This window comes from Notamacropus eugenii, chromosome X (assembly GCF_028372415.1).
Source record: "Notamacropus eugenii isolate mMacEug1 chromosome X, mMacEug1.pri_v2, whole genome shotgun sequence".
Taxonomy (NCBI): Eukaryota; Metazoa; Chordata; class Mammalia; order Diprotodontia; family Macropodidae; genus Notamacropus; species Notamacropus eugenii.
Window position 1 is genome coordinate 68686680 of NC_092879.1, and position 17360 is coordinate 68704039.

The 17360-nt window shown below is 40.6% G+C and overlaps 1 protein-coding gene across 7 annotated transcripts in view; it reads left to right on the plus strand.

Annotated features, from left to right (window-relative positions):
- Positions 1-17360, plus strand: part of AFF2 (ALF transcription elongation factor 2) — a 529569-nt gene that overhangs the window by 473119 nt on the left and 39090 nt on the right. For all 7 annotated transcript variants that reach the window (XM_072626094.1, XM_072626091.1, XM_072626093.1 and 4 more), the window contains one exon: positions 15945-16107. In XM_072626094.1, coding sequence (XP_072482195.1) covers positions 15945-16107 — 163 coding nt within the window. The remainder of the gene's footprint in view (positions 1-15944; positions 16108-17360) is intronic.

Below are 17360 nucleotides of genomic sequence, written 5' to 3' on the forward strand. Positions count from 1 at the left end.
ATCTATAAAATGAAGGACTTGCATTAGTTGATCTCTAATACCACAGTAAAAAAAAAACTCACTGTATGGAGAGTTGGTCTGTAAGCACACTGTGCCTTGTGTGAGCAGTGTAAAACCCCACGAATCTTACATGCCATGCAAGATTCCTGAGTGCGATTATGGTGCCAGTAATGGCTGGCTACTGCTGTCCCACTGAGGGGCCAGCTCCCCTAAGTCGCCTGGCACTGGCCCCAGACTCAATCTTGGACATGGACCAATGAAGCCAAGAGCAGGGGTTTCTGTGTTTCAAAGTCAGTCTGTGACTTTGCATATACACATACATGTGTCATAACAGCCCCGTTATGCCAGTGATTGGGAGTGTCACAAAAACCTTAGCAACCAGGGACCTTACTCATAGCTCACAATGATAATGAACAGAAGCCATTTATCCAGAAATTGACAAGTTTAAGGAGTAAGAGACTTAAGTTGACTTAAGCTATGTGATATAGAAAGTGATTTATACATACGTACACTATTTCACTTAAGACTCACAACACTGGGAGCTGAGTACCACTGGCTTTCTCTCCATCTGATAGATGAAGAAACAAGGCCAGAATGATTGAGTCCCACACCTCAGGTTCTGTTAACCATTAACATTTTGATCTTCACATATCAGCTCACTTCCCTAGGTTCCAAATCATGGACAGTACAAAGCAAGGTGTACTTGGGTGCATTATAGGTGCATTGGGTGCCTGGGGGTAAATGGTATTTTTGTAAGCTGTAAATACTTCTGAGTGATGGGCTACAGCCATTTAGTCAGAGACATCATACACATTCCATGTGACTATGGGGATTTCTGATTTAGTATGCAAGATGGGATCTTGGTTGATTTTCTCAGTACTAAGTTATTTCACAGTATATGCCCATTGCTCTGTGTTGATATTTTAAATAAAAGCTATATTCTTAGAGTAAAGAGAAAAAGAGGGAAGATCTAATAACAAGTTTAAACCATTTATCAGAGAAGGACAATTATAAATAGCACTTCCTCAATTAATTAGTAACCTTAGTCATTACATAAAAACAAAGCACGCCAAGCTAGCATCTTCTCATTTGCATTTTGGACCATTTTTATCATCTATAATGACTGATGTTGTTGGAATAAATTTCTTAACATGACTCAGAAAGACAAAGGCAAATTATCTCTTTCTCCCTTGTGAGTGTTAATGAGGTGGAGAGTGAAATGCATTTTCCCTGCTCTAGGTAATATATCATCTTCAGTGTTGGGGGAAATTAGGTATTTAATTCTAAGAAAACATTAGGAAGTCCTGTACTTTGAATGGTTGTGAGTCAAAGGAATATTGTGGAACACCATTAAGGACAGGAATTGCTCTTATTAGTAAAAAGGGATAGGGAATGGACCATAGTTTCAGTGGCACAGGGAACTGCTTCTACCCCTGCAGGGCAGCCCCTTTTGTGCATCTTATAATGCCAGAGATTGGTCAGGAGCTTTGAGAGGTTAAGTCACTTGTTGCAGGTCCCACAAGCACTGAGTCTTTGGGAGAGGCAGGCCCTGAACCCAGGTTTTCTTGGTTTCATGGCCAGTTCCAATTACTACCCTTTGATCATTCTGCCTGACTCATAGATAGCACTTGGTAGCATCCAAAGGATTTTAGCAATCATTATCTGCCCCACAGGGCCTACCATGTACTAGGTGATCTTTAAACATTTGTTCATGATGACAGTCTTGGTCTGGTCCAGCTTGATTCTTATTCTATCACAATATAGTGGAGAAAACACTAGACTGGAATGGTCTCTAGGGATCACTTTGCTCATTTGTAAAATGAGAGGGATAGAGCTCTATTTGCTGTAAGATTCCTTCCATCTCTCAGTCAATCAACAAGCATTTATTAAGTGATTAGTATATGCCTGGCCCTTTGTGGGAGATTTAATAAAAATGTTCCTTGCTCTCAAGGAGTTTCCACTCTAATAGAAGAACTAACACTACCTCAAGAGGTGCAGACCTCCAGAGTTCCTGCTCCTAGTTCCTGGGGAAGTTCTTTCATTCTTCATACTCTAGCAATAACCCCTCCCTTTCTACCTTTTACTTTGAACTCAGTGTAGCTAGATCCTGATTAGTGAGAATAATGAATCCCCTCAAGTCATTACATATTCTAGTTTGTATTATTTGAAGTTATAATTTTATAAAATATAGTAATTGGCTCCAGTCCAATGGAAATATGCATCCTGAATTCAGAGGACTTATTATTCACACTCACAGGGGCCTGTTGTTGTTGTCTGGTCATGTCCCCATATAGGGTTTTCTTAGCAAAGATACTGGAGTGGTTTGTCACTTCCTTCTCCAGTGGATTAAGGCAAACAGAGGTTAAGTGACTTGCCCAGAGTGACACAAGTAATGAGTGTCTGAGGTCACATTTGAACTCAGGTCTTCCTGACTCCAAGCTCAGCGCTCTATCCATTGAAGCCCCACCTAGCTGCCTCAGACCTAGCTGTAACGAAATCATGGCAAGAATTACTTCTGGCAAGAATATGTCATGCACACAAACTTACCTTCTCTCTGAGGTCGCCAACCAAAACTGCCTTCCTTAGTGGCCGCTCCCTTCTATGTGTGGTCTGCTCCTTGAGGACAGGGACTGAGTCTCTTTCTCTTTGTGCCCCCAGATCTTAACACAGAGTACACATGACCATTCATTTTCATTCATTGTCACTTACCCTAACTTATGCCATCATATCCACACCCTTCCTCTTCATTGCTTTAGTCTCTAATGTAGCCCATTTTTGGACTGCTTCTTCACAGACTTGTCCATTTCTTTTAAAACACACACACACACACACACACACACACACATACACACACACACAGAGTGGTTTGATTCAATCACAAAATGCTTTCAGTATGGATACAGTGGAAGAATCCTAAATTTAGAGTCCAAGGATCTAAGTGTGAATCTTCATTCTGCTACTTACTTCCTCTTTGACCTTTGATAAGTCACTGAACCTCTTTGTGGTCCTCAGTTTCCTCATCTGTCAAATGAAAAGGTTGGACTATGTAACTACTGGAGTCTGTTCTAGCTCAAGAGGAGCAGGTCACTGAGTTTCAAATAATGAGCCATTTGAATTCATAAACTAATTCTGTTACCCTTTTCCAAAACTACTTGTCTTTGACTGCCCTTCATTAATGCAAGGCTTCCCCAAGACCTTTGGGCATTGCAGTAGAAGAGTTTGGTAATTTGGAAGAATAATATTCTAGTCCCAAACCCTTTCTATGTTAATTTCCTTCTCTTTGACTTCCTACCACAAATACAGGAAAACCAAGTTGGAACACACACACACACACACACACACACACACATATCACATGGCCTCTGAGTGTATAAGCATAATACAGTAGACGAATTTAAGAGTTGGTCCTCAGGTGAATTTCCAAATGGTCATTGAGGACACTGACTTCTGACAAGCAGCACCACATGATGGACAGGGATGCCATTGATAGATTCTCAGTTGCAGGAACTGGCTTGAAACCTCAGTTCTCTCCCTGCCCCAAGCAACAGTGTCAGACCACAAACTGCAACCCCATATGTTTCGTGACTCACAGTTTAAGAAGTGCTAAAGGGTTCACTAGTAGAAAAAGTTTAAGAAGCCCTGCTCCAGAACAATGATATCTGAGCTCCAAAAAGGGAAGCGAGGGGGGTGAAAGCCAGCATCCAAGCCATCTACTGTGTATAAAATGCTATCCTAGAATGAAGCAATAAAATTGCCTGTTTTAAAGACTGCCATTAGAGTCCCATCCTAAGAAGTTGAAGGAGATCAAGGACGCTGTCCAAAGATGTTTCCATCTTTATGGTACCTAGACAAAGGTGGTAGCCCCACAATGTCCAAATGTCTGCATGAAATCTAGATGCTTCCTGTCATGTGTCTATAAAACATATCATGTGGCTATAGAATATTCCAATGCCTGACTTAGCATTTCACTTCCCAGTTCGATGTTTTTGTTCATGTGGAGACATGTCTGACTGTTTTTAATTTGAAAATACACATGGCCATGCCCATGCCCATGCCCAATTGATGAACTGATTTTCCACCTGCAACACATTGTGGTTAATGAAAATGGGTACAGTCCAGAGGGAGAAAAGGATGAAGAGGGAATAGGCAGCTGTCAACTGGCCATAATCCGAGATTGAAGACTTGTAAAGTTTAGAGGTGGAAGAACTCTTCAAGGCCGTTGAGTCCAAATGCCAACCTTTAGTGACAAAATATTTCTCTCCATTTGTTGCAAATGAGTAAATCACTAAATTTACTGACTAAAAGATTATGGATTTCGGAGCCAGAAGGGACCTCAGAGATCACTTAGTCCAACCATGACCCAGGGAAAGTAAACACTTTGTTCAGTGTCCCCCAGGTAGCAAACCAGAAAAGCTAGGGTTGAAGCCCACTTTTTCGACTCTAAATCCAGCCTTATTTCCCTGCACCATGCCATTGTGTGAACGTACACAATAACTAGTTGGGAATTCATGTCAATTTGGCCACTGTTGATTAAGCTCCCACTGTGTGAACGGCCCACGCTGTTAAACTAACCTTTGTTTCTCCCTCCAAGAGTGAAAGACAGGCAGCCAAAGTTCTAGCAGGGGGCTAGAATATACACACAGATATTTGTAGTTGCTTCTCCTTGTAGGAGGCCTCTAATCACCTAGAATTTGGACACTGATTGTAGAAAGGGATGCTGTTCCATCACATGTATCCTAGTTGATATGTAAGGACAGGCAAGGAAGGCTGACGAGTGGTGCGCTCTCACTTCTGGTCTTTTAATTAGGCTAAGTCCTCATGCATCATGCTGGTCACTATGACCTAGGCTTTAATGGGAGATTACCTCCTGGAGTCTAGGATCCCTGGCCTTCACCTCCTACCATGCCCCAGGCACTCATCCAGAATTAAATATTTCACAGTAATTCCCAGGTTTTCAACAAGCATCAAGGCCCCCAGCTGACAAAAAATAAAGTAATCCAAAGGGAAATATGAAAATAGCAACTTATTTCAGCAATAGATTATATTTTTATGCTCTAGTTTTTATTTTTGTAGAATCATAACTTTTTAGTAAATGACATCCCAGAAGATATTTATTAAAGCAACAAAGAACAAGAAAGGACCACCTTGCATTTTCTCTATTATCTCTCCTTTCTTCTGACATTCTCTTGCCTAGAGATCTAATTCCATTAAATATGTACATTTTTGGCTGGAAGTCTTCTTCATGTATCTTTCAGATAAATCTTAAAAGTACATAAGGTCTGAAGGGCATCTTTTTTAAGTGCAAATGAGACACACACTAGAATATTGTCTATGAGGCTTTCCAAATTATTTATATGCCTGCATAACTTTACCTTACTCTTTCTGGGAGAATGATAAGGAGAAGTGCAATTCCAACATCCTTCCTTTTGAGCACTGGCAAAGTACAACAGTCATGTTTAATACCTAACACCAGGACTTCCTTTGACTAGCCTATGTTTTTATTGGATTTATTTTAGTCATCGTCACTTCTGTACCTTTTTGTGATCTAGAAGGTAAATAGCAGTAGCACATATTCAGTCTAGATTGTTCCATATAATATTCTATTACCCTTTTCCAAATGGACTTCTCTTTGACTGCTCTTCACTAACCAAGACTTCCCCAAGACCTCTGGTCATTGCAGTACAAGAGTTTGGTAAATTGGAAGAATGATATTCTAGGATTCATAAATACTGTCAGTGAACTGCAATGTTTCCTTATAGACTTTTTTCTAGTCTCAAACTTTTTCTGTATCGTTTCTGGTGTTGATTTTAGTTATTATTCCCCTTTTCTTTGACTTACCTCTCCATCCACAGGAAGGCAGAGCTGGAATACACATATGGCCCCTGAGTTTGTAAGCAAAACAGTTGAGAAATTCATTTGAGAAAGAAGCAAAAAGGAAATCAGGCTTAGTTTTCTGTGTTCTCTGGGAATTCTTGGTGCCAGTTACCACCATTCCCACGGTGGCATCACTGTAGATGGAGCCAGCTTGCCACACAGCAAAACAGAGGGAACCTAGTAGAGGGAGGAATTTTCCAGTGCTTCAAAATGTGGGTGTTACAAATAAAGCCATTGAAAAATGGAATCAGTTAGGAAAAAAAGATGAGAAGATGCTATGGGTTGAAACACAGTAATGAAATGTGTATGATGCTCACAGGCATGGGACTTTTGTACCCCAGTGCCTTTCTCATGAAGTCTACACCAGTGGCCCATCAGGATATAAAAGGAAACCCCCCCCCTTTGTCATTTGTGCTGTTGTAGATGAAAACTTGTTTTCTTTCTTCCTCCATATGACAAATCTAAAGACAAGAAAGGAGAAGTGGCCCTTGTTTTCTCCAAATAGTCAGAATCTTTTCAAGTCAAAAGCTGCTTCACAGCTCCCTGAACCCTTTTGCAGTAGATAATTGCTCCATCTTTGATTTGTTTTTTTTCCCCCATTTCTTTCATTGATAGCAGCCTGAAGGCAGGGGATGGGATAGAGGGGTTGGGCAGGGCAGGGGGTGGACAGGATGGAGGGAGCATATAAAATATGTTGCTTCTCCAGAATTGTCATAGCAAGGATAGCCAGCACATAAATGATACTGTTTCGGCTTCCAAAGGGTAAGCAGGTGTCTTAGGAGTCCCAAATGAGCTGTGTACAAGCTTGTACAAACAACCTCCGAATCATGCCTGTTTGTTATTCACACAAACAGAGTGGAAACCATCTGAATTCTACAGTTCCCAGAATTCAGATGGTGCACAATGGCCCATAATGAGCAGCACCTGTGCTTACCTCAATTACCCTACAGTTCGGAACAACGGTGGTGAGGGCTTCTATGATGCTTTTTTTCAATAATAGATTTAGTTATGTCTTTCATAATTGGATTCAAAAGCTCAAAATTTCATTTTGCAACTTGTTCATAAAATGTGTATGAAAAAGGCTGGCATTTATTCAAAAGAAATACTCTGCAAAGGAGAAATTGCAAAACAGCCAACTGCTGGTAACTAAGCAGCCAAATTACCGTCCAAGCACTTGGCAAATACATGGTCTTTTTATTATTTCCGTAATTGAATTTCTGTTAAAGTGTGGAGCATAATTTAACATCAGGAATTTATTTATAATACAATAGTGGTTCTGTAAGAAATGCATTGTTATTGTCACTTTTAATGGAGTCTCATGTATTCCCTCTGAGCCTGGGTGGCAGACTGGGAGACAGCCACTGCATTGGTGTTGTTTGTAAACAATTGAATTAATTAGAGACAGGGTCATTAACTCGACCTGAATACCTTTGATTGCTTCTGTAAATAAGGTTAGAGAGCAAATGGCTAATCTTGATTGTCATTATGGATTCCTTTTCCATTTTCACACTGCCTTGGATATTAAGATCATTTTGCTAAGCAGCTCAGCATCCTGTCCCCATATTTACCATATTGCCAGCATGGCACATAAAAATAATTGCATCTGACTTATATTATATTCTCCATATCTTTAGAAAACTCAATACTAGGAGAGGACCTATGTTGAATCACAACTCATAAAAACCATCAGACCAATAAATGAATAAACTACCAAAGGGAAATCATAGTATTAAAGCAAAGTCAAGTCATGGAATCCATGATTTTGTCTTCCCTCCCACCTCCATTATTGTGTACCATTCAGCAACGAATACATCAAGGAAAAGAATCTATCAAAAATCTCTTCCTCGCAGGGCACAGAAGGTGTCATTGCATTTTTGACTCTATTACAACAAAATACATACCATGTAAGTTGTATCCTAAGAGATGTTAGTAGCATCTCTTGCCATTTTGCTGTTCAAGAAAAAAATTGGTTTGGGATATTTTTAATGCATCCCAAAAATCTTAGCGCAATTCTAAGCTATTAAAGCTGCACTAAGACTATTGGGACACCCTGTATTGTAGGAGCTCCCATAACATCTGATTTACTTTTGTTTTCTGCTTACCTTATTTCTGGTAGAGGGTCCAAGATGCTTAGAATGCTAGTTTTATTTTATTTTGTCTCCTATCAGAACATCTAAAGTAATTCTGAGAAATGGAGGCATCACTAAAAATTGATGTGTCGTAAGGCCCTTGATGGTCTAGCTCCAAAAAATCCATGACTGTTTCCTTGGCCTCCAAATGGGTGTTACCATTAGATGTACAAGGAGGAGACCTTTCAAAGGAGTCTCAGAAAAAGACTACTAATGTCAGTACTTTGCAGACCTTAAGAAGTTACATAAATGAGAGCTCTTCAAGTTATCCTTTCCTTCAGTGAAAATGAAAGAATTGAGAATCTTAAAGATACCAGTCCAAGCTAGGGTGAATTAACTTCAAAATGAAGCCCAGCTCCTCTGCCAGAAACTATCATGTGCCACCAACTGGCAGCAGCCATTGTCTTTGAAGAACTCCCCTGCTGATTCCAAGGGAAGAGATAGTGTTACTTCTAAATGTTTGATGAGTCAGGGTCTGTAGACATAAAAAGAACTCTCTTTTCACCTTCTTGGTCCCTTGACCTTTTCATAATCTCCCATGTGGCATCATCAGCTGGTTCGCCATCCCAGGCCAAACGTTAGCTCTTAGCTGACTTGATGACGACGAACACCATCTCTCCACAGCTACCACCCCACACAGGTCTTCCTGGGGTGCTGCCCCCTCCCTCATTCCGCCTCCCGCTCTGGAAATGGAAATCACTTCCCATCCACACTCTCATTGCTTCTGAAGGGAAAGAGCATGCCAGGCCATTGCCCCATGATGCCATTCACCCATCTTGTGACTCCAGACTTCCCTAGTCACCACTGCCCTATTAGACAGTGAGCTCATGGAAGGCAGGGACTCGCTCGCTTTGGTATTTTCATTCTTGGTGCTTGGCCCATAGTGAGTGCTTAATAAGCCTTAAGTACGTAACAGCAATGTAAGGGCATGATTTGAGATCTGGCTCAGCTAAAGCTTTGTGTTTATCTCTGTATATAGCAACAGCAGAATGGCAACAGCAATGATAACTAGCCTTTTATATTTGTAGAAACGATGCAGCGAAGGAAGCAGTGCAGATATCATGTCCCTATTTTACAGATCAGGAAACCAAGGCTCTGAGAAAATAGAAGTTTATGGTCACATAGCTAGCAATGTATAGCTAAAATCTGAATTTAGTTAATATTAACATTGCCTGACCAGTCAACCTAAATGAGTAGTTAGTATGCAGTGTTTTATATTTGACTCAAAAGCATTTACAAGACTAAGTTAAGCACATGGTATATGCAAACAGAAGCATCAGATACATCCTGAATCAAAAATGTAGTTCAAAGGAAAAAAATATTAAACATGGAAACTTGTTAACGTAAAAATACTTTTATTTATTTTTTAAACTTTTTCTCCCCATTTTTTTTCACTAGCAAAATTTTCTACTGTGGTCTTATTATTACCAAGCAACAACAGCATAGGTTTCATGGTGCAGACAATTAAGTAGCAAAGCCCCCTGCGCTGGGAGACATTGACCCTGTCACAGACAGGCAAGTCTGAATCTCAATCAACACACAGTTATCAAATTGAAAAACAATGTTTGTGAGCACAGGAATTTTGCTACTTGCTTGTGTTTTAGGCAGAAGGTCATAAACCATTCAATTATTCATATGTTTGGTCTAGCTAGTAGATGGAGAGTATGTATAATTATGCTTTTCTCCTATCAGAAGAAAATATGGGATATAATGTATAGTATTATATGTAAAATATGTAATAATAAGAAGATTAAATAGCTATTTCAGGGAAAGAGATAAACACATGTATAAAAAATTGTTTGGGGCTTGCCGCCACCAGCTAAAGAAAGCTTTTGTTTTCTTATTACTATTTTGGGAGTCAGACTTCATTGAAATCTTCCTTAGCTTCATGACAGAAATTTCCCGGTATTCACATATCAAAGGCTTTTCCAGTTCTCTGAAAAATGTGTGGGTTAGTTTCCATTTTTTTCTGAGTCGGATTTTAAGTGACTGTCTTCTTTCTGACAGTGGAGATTGGCATTCCTCTGCCTATTGATCTAGACAAAAATGTAGGTGATCCTGTCTTTCTAACAGAGAATGTTGGAATCTATGGAAAGGACAGCCTTGCTTGAGCTGTCTTCTTACTGGCAGCCATGATTAGTCTTTTCATTGTAAAGTCAAAGGTGAGTTGGGTTTAGGATGAAACTAGCTCCCTGAGTGCCCGGGCAGATTGAGGATTTTTCAACTCCTCTCACTCATACTAGACCCCCTTTAATTTAGTGTTGATGAGAAGGGAGAATATTAGCTACAAGGCAAGATTTTTCAGTCTGATAAGGTTACAGGACTAGAGATCCAGTATTTCCTTTGCTGTTGTTCAGAATAACAGGCAGAGGAAGCTCTGTTGAAAACAGCTGAGCTTTTGGACTTAAATTTCTACATGTAGAAGATTGAAGATGTCAGTTTTAAATATGACATTGATCATCTCGGGCAACAGATGAGAAGAAATCTTTGTAGAAATTATTATTGTTTCATTTTTTTATTAATAGTCTCTGATTTATAGTAAAATGTAATATATCTCTCACCTCGTGTCTCCTTTTCATTCTCATCTCTCCTCTTTCTTCTCTGCTCTTTTCTTTCTCCTCTTTCTTTTTTCTTTCCTCTGTTCTCATCTCATCTTTCCTCTCCCTTTTCCTCTCTTCTCTACTCTTTTTTCTTTCCTCTCCTTTGTCCTTTCTTCAAAGAGATGAGTACAGAGAAGAAAGGACAAAGGAGAGGAGAGAGAAAAGGGGAGAAGTGAGGAAAGGGGAGAGATGAGAACAGAAAAGAGAGGAAAGATGAGAGGAAAAGAAAGAGGAAATGAGAGAGAAAATGGAAGAGAGGAAAAACGAGAGGAAAGAGGAGAGGATAGAGAAGAAAGACCAGACGAAAGACAAGGTGAGAACAGAGAGGAAATGAGAAAATAGAGGAGCAAAGAGAGGAAAGGGAAGAGGAAGCATAAGGGGAAAGAGGAGAGATGAGTACAGAGAGGAAATGATAAAGGAGAAGGGAGAGGGAAGAGAGGAAAGGGGAGAGGACGGGAGTGGAAAGATGAAAGGAAAGAGAAGAGAAAAGAGAAGTGGGGAAAGGGAAGAGGAAAGATGAGAACAGAAAGGAAAGGAAAAAGGAGAGGAAAGAGGAGAGAAAACACAAGAGATTAGAATAGGAAGAGGAAAGAAGAAAGGAGAAAAGAGAAATGAGGAAAGACAAGAAATGAGAACACAGATGAAAGGACAAAGAAGAGGAAAGAGGAGAAGAGAAGAGCTGCCACTTACCCACAAGGTTGTATTTGTCTTTTGTTTTTGAAGAGGCCATAGCATCAGGGAGATGATGACTTGCAGTTGACTTTGATTTGAGGGAGGGAGAGCTGTGCAGGGTCACCAGCCTCACTTTCTCCTCCAGAACCATCTGGGTCCAGTGGCCTGATATTCATCAGGACAACTGGAGATGGGCCAGGTTGCAGTGGGAGACCCAGGCCCTTTTATAAGGCCTGTTCAGGTTCTCACTTTGAGTGAGGTAATGCCCATTAAGCTAACATGCCTCTTTAAAAAGTGAGTCAAGGGACAATCCATTAATTAGGAAAAAGAAAAAGAAAAATCAATCAAACTGGGAGGGGAAGATCCTTAGGGTTGGGTTGCTGGTCAAAAGAGAAACTGTTACTATTGAAATTCGCTGAGATCCAGGAGGGCCCAAAATATAGGCATTCGTTGGAGTCTGGCAGAAGCTATTGTGGTCCAATGTATGAGCTTCAGAGTGAAAAAACAAAGGAGAAGAGGGGAGAGGAGAAGAGAGTATATCTCTGTCTGTCTTCTCTCCCCTTACCTAAGGGGAGGGGAGAGGGAAGAAGAGAGAGAGGACAGAGATAGACAAAAGGAGAGAGACAGAGACACAATCTCTTTTCCTTTCCCTCTCCTTTGTCCTCTCTCCTCTCCCCTACTCTCAGGTAAGGGGGGATAGAAGAGAGAGGGGGAGAGGAGAGAACTCTCTTGTCCCCTTACCTGAGGGGAGGAGAGAAGAGAAGAGAGGAGAGGACAGGACAGGACTCTCCCCCTCTCTCCTCTCCTTCCCTCCATCTTCTCTCCCCTACCCTTAGGTAAGTAGAGAAGAGGGAGGAGGAGAGAGTCTCTTCTCTTCGGGTTTAGAGGTCTATTGTCATCTTCCTGTCATCCTCCTCTCCTCCTCTTCTTTCCTCCCTCCCCTCTTCTCCATTCTCCTCTCTCTTCTCCCCTCCCCTCTTTTCTCCTGTCTTATAGGAGAGGAGGGGAGAAGAGGAGGAGAGATGCATTGCATTAAATGATTTTTTTTTCAAATGAAAATCTGCCTTCTCTTCCTCCCATTGTTCCCTCCTCTGACCCCTATTGAGAAAGCAAGAAAAATAAAAACTTTGTTACAATATGTATGTATGGTAGACCATGCCTATATCTTTGTCTGTCTTAATAAGCATACAGAAAAAGAATTCCAGATTCTTTCACATTCACCTCTCTTTACAACATTGTTCTTATTGTAGATATTGTTCTAGTTCTCATTTCACTTTGAATTAGTTCATCCAGATCTCAGGTTTTTCTAAAAACCACCCCCCTCATTATTTCTTTTTTAATTGTATTTTTAAATTAAATTATTTTGTTTTCAGTGTTCGACAATAACTTCCATATAGCTCAGATTTTTTGCCCTCTCCTCGCCCTCCCTGAGACAGTGTGCAATCTTATATAGGTTCTACACATACATTCCTATTAAATACACCTTGCACAGAAGAATTAAAATGAATGGGAGAAACCATAAAACAAAACAAAACATAATACAAAAGAAAATGGTCTGCTTCTATCTGTGATCCAATTCCGTAGTTCTTTCTCTGGATGTGGAAGGCATTTTGCCTCAAGAGTCCATTGGAAATTTTTTAAGTCCTTGCATTGCATTGAAGTATACTAAGTCTACTAGAAAAAATTCCTCATACACTGTGGTTGTTGCTGTGTACAAAGTTCTCCTGGTTCTGCTCCTTTCACTAGCATCAGTTCATATAAGTGTTTCCAGGCCTCTCTGAAGTCTTCCTGTTCATCATTTCTCATAGCAAAATAGTATCCCATTACATTCACATACCACAGTTTGTTCAGCCATTCCCCAATGGATAGGCATCCCCTTGATTTCCATCACAAAGAGAGCTGCTATTAAACCCCCTCGTTATTTCTAGCAGCACAATAGTATTCCATCACATTCACATGCCATAACTTGTTCAGTCATTCCCCAGTTAGTGTGCATCCCTTTAGCGTCCAGTTCCTTGCTATCACAAAAAGAGCTGCTATAAATGTTTTTGTACATATGGGTCCCTTTCCTTGATGTTTTTGGGTTCTTGGGTGAAAGAGAATGCACAAGTTCATAGTCTTTAGGAGCCTAGTTCCTAATTGCTTTTGGACTAGTTGACTAGCTCCACCCACAGGCCATCAATGTAGCTGTTTTCCCATGGCCTCTTCCATATTTGGCATCTGTTCAATATTAAGGAGATTACATTCCTCCCTGAACAGCAGGTAAAGCTCACAGAGAAGAATAGGAGGGGGGAGTGAGAGCGTAGCCTAATTCAGGCTAAAGAAAGGAATAAAAGCCTCATATTTCTCCCACATTTCAGTCCAGCTTCCTCAGTAATTGTACCTTAGGAAACAAGAGTGGTTGCCCACATGGTCCTTGGGCAGAATGAGTTTGAGGGAGGTGCGTAGGGCTTCACCATTGAATGCTCTCCTTCAGTCATCTTTCTCAAGCTCAACTCAACCTTAACCCAACATTTTGAGATGTTCTAAGTAAGTTGAAGGGAGACATTTACTTCAAAAGGGGGAAGGGGGTCCTCATATCTAACAAAAGCAGATCAAAGAGGCCGTAGGAATAGAAGAGAAAATGCCCTGGATCACTTGCACTCAAGTTCTGAAATGCACACAACCACTGAGAGCCAGTGATGGCTTAAGAAGTGTCACTTATCATTAAAGGCAGAGCTGGTAAGGCTGGCTATGATACATTTTGCTTGATCAACTTTACAAATTTAAAATCAATCAAGGTGGCTCCTTATGGCAATCCCTTCTGGTGCACATTTTCAAAGAGTGCCTAAAAGGTTTTACTGCAGGAAACAGGATTGGACAAGGAATAAGGCACCCCTGGTTCTAGTCTTGATTCTGCTGGTAAACTGCAGTGTGGCCTTAGGTTTTGGATCTTTGAAGTTCCTTAAACATTATGAGCCCAACTTCCTCTCCTGCACAATGCTGGGAGGGGACAAAATGATATTTAGGCTTCGTTCTACATCCAGCATTCTCTTCATCTATGCCTCTATAAATGCTCTGACCATTTGAATCTCTCTATGAACACGTAGATGTACAACTTTGAAAAAAATGACCACAGAAAACAATGTCATTTTTTTCAGAAGGCTGAAGGATGAGGGGAGAGTTGGGAAAGTAGGAGTCTTGATAAATATGGAGCATGTTGGAAGGAATTCCCTGTACTTGAGTAACAGTGTAGTTGCACATGAAAACTATCTGAGCAACTTGAGAGGACTTCTTGGAGTGGAAGCTTGTTCCATTAGTTTTAGAGCCAGCACTGGAGCGGAGATCATTTTCAGACGTGGCCAATGTGTTGATTAGTTTTGTTAAAAGAGGACAGAGATTGCTCAAGATACCCGAAAAGGGATAGAAGCATCAAGAAAACAAAAACTACAGATATGAAATGCAAAAGTTCAGAAAGGAGTAAAGGAAGAAACATTTTGTCCCTCTTCTTTTACACTGTGCACTTTATAAACTAACACGTCCGTGATTTCATATGTGATCATCTTTTTTTCTTTGTGTACCCAAATGTTCAGGTTTGTGGATGGCGGAATTTATAAGAAATAGAAAACAAATTTAAGTGCCAAACCAAGCCTGAATCTGGCCTGGGGCTTTCAAAATACAAATAAAGTCATAGGGATTCACCATTTCTTCTTCTGTTCTACTCTGTATATGGATATGCCCATTTTATTTCATGTGAGAGAAGTTCAGAATAGCTTTTTTCAAAGGAATTAATTTGAAGAGATGTGGGGGAAAGCAACGTACATCATAATGGGATCTTTTTCCTATCCAATTACCAGCTAATAGCCGCTTGGTAGCTAACCACTTTGAGCTGTAACTGATTTGTAAAGTAACTCAAGATTAACTTTCTTTATTAACAACCAGTAAACTTTGTATTGCCTTCCTTTTCGATGCCTCTAGCACCATTACCACAAACTCAGTTTTAATTACGATGTCTTGTTGCAATGTTAAAAAAAAATCAGATTAGAAGATCTGCTGAGTCTTGCAGTCAATCATTCAATAAGTATGTATTAAGTGCCTACTGTGTGCCAGGGACTATGCTACCCTGCTCTTGAGGAGCTCGCAGTCTAATGAATGTACCTTGAATTATTACATCTAATGGATCAGGACAGCGTAAAAATGGAAAGACTAATGACTTTAGGGCCAGGAGAGAGCTGGTTTGAATCCTGCCTCTGCTACTTTCTTGTCATGACTTTACTTTGGGAGGGGCCCTCCATTTTTTCATCTGTAAAATGGGAATAATAGTATCTGTAGTCACTTCACCAAGTAGCTGGCAAGGCTCAAAATGAAGGGTAGTGTCTTTATGACGGTTTGTAAACAGGACAGTAGAAAAAGTTCTGTTTCCTTCCTGGTGTTGAGGTCTTGTTTATACCCCTCATCCGCTGGGCATCACTTTCAGCAACTTTCTGAGTCACATTGTTATATCACTGTTTCCATATGGGTGTCTTGTATCCTCAATGACATAAACTCCAAAAGGGCCCCAAGCACATCTCATATTCCTTTTGCAAACCAAGAAAATGGGAGGTACGGATGATTAATACTGAATGATGGTTCGTGATGTCCATTGAGTGTTGCTGAGAAAAATGCCAAGAATGCCGCTTGTCTCTTTTAGCCCGACACTGCTGCCACCTGCCCCTGAGCCTGTAGTCATCCCCTCCAGTGGGGGTTCTGGAAGCTCCAGTGAATCTGACAGCAGTTCTGAGTCAGATTCTGACAGTGAAAGCACCTCTAGTGACAGCGAGGGCAACGAGGAATCCCGCAGCAACACACCTGAGGTAACTGACTCCCTGCCTAGTGCTGGCCATGCAAGGCCCTGCTCCCAGCTGGGTTTTCTTCTTTTCTTTTTCCTTCCACTCAAGTCATTCCATTGCTCTTTTGTTTGTTTAGTGGGAAGAGAGCTGAATTCAAAATCAAGAGACTTGGTTTTAACGGCAGTTCTAATATTAACTGTGTATCTCTGATCAGTTTGCTTAACCTCTGGATCACAGTTTCCCTGTCTGTAAGATGAGAATAATGATATTTGTACTGCCTACCTCAAAGGAATATTCTGAGGAATGTGCTTTGCAAAATTTAAATTATATAATCATGAGTTCTTTTTATTAGTGCATAGACGATTGGCTTTGGAGTCAGAGGACTTGGGTTCAAGTCCTCCCTAGGTGTAGCTGTGTGACCACAGGCAAATCTCTTAAGCTCTCAGGTCCTAGGTAGCTCTCTAAGGCAAAGGATCTAGGTTTCCAGGGGTCTGTAAACTTGGGCAGAAAAAAAATTCAATCTTAATTTTCACCAACCTCTAGCTGAAATTGAGCATTTACTTTAATTATTTAAAAAACATCATTTTGAGAAGGAGTCTGTAGGATTCACCTGATTGCCAAAGGGGTCCACAACACAAAATATGCCCTATATATAACACAAGGCCTATCTTAGCCCATAGGAAATATTTTTTTCCCAGTGGAGATAGGATCTTATATAATGCTGTGTCTACAAACCAGATCCCAATCTAAGTTCAGAAGGATTCATTAGCAGTAGGCTGGTCTCTATTCAGGAATTCCTTAGCCATGTCAACTCATGAAAGGATGGTGGAAGTATGTGAGCGGTGCCATCACATAAAAAAGAAGGAATGTGAATGGAAAAGAAAACAAAAGCACTTTAAAAACAGTTAGGCAAAGACCCCATTACACAAAGATTTCTTGAGGATATTTAAGGATGAAACTGGAGTGAGGACAACAGGTGAAAAAGAAAAAAGATCTGAAAGATGTTTTATACCAAATTCTTTTTGCTATCAAGGACAGCAGAGTTAGCCTATTGTAACTTTACCATCAACAGTTGCCCCAGATGTTCTCCCGGAGGAAACAGAAATGGTACTAAAGAAAACAGAGAAGGGGGAAGCAGTTGAATTAGCTTAGAGCTTTGTGTGGGGCAAAGTAACCTGAGAAAGAATGCTTGAAGGCACCTGGATGAACGGATAGGATGGGAGAAACCATTGCAGACGAAGGGAACTTGACTGACATGGATGCAGGAGTGAGTAGTG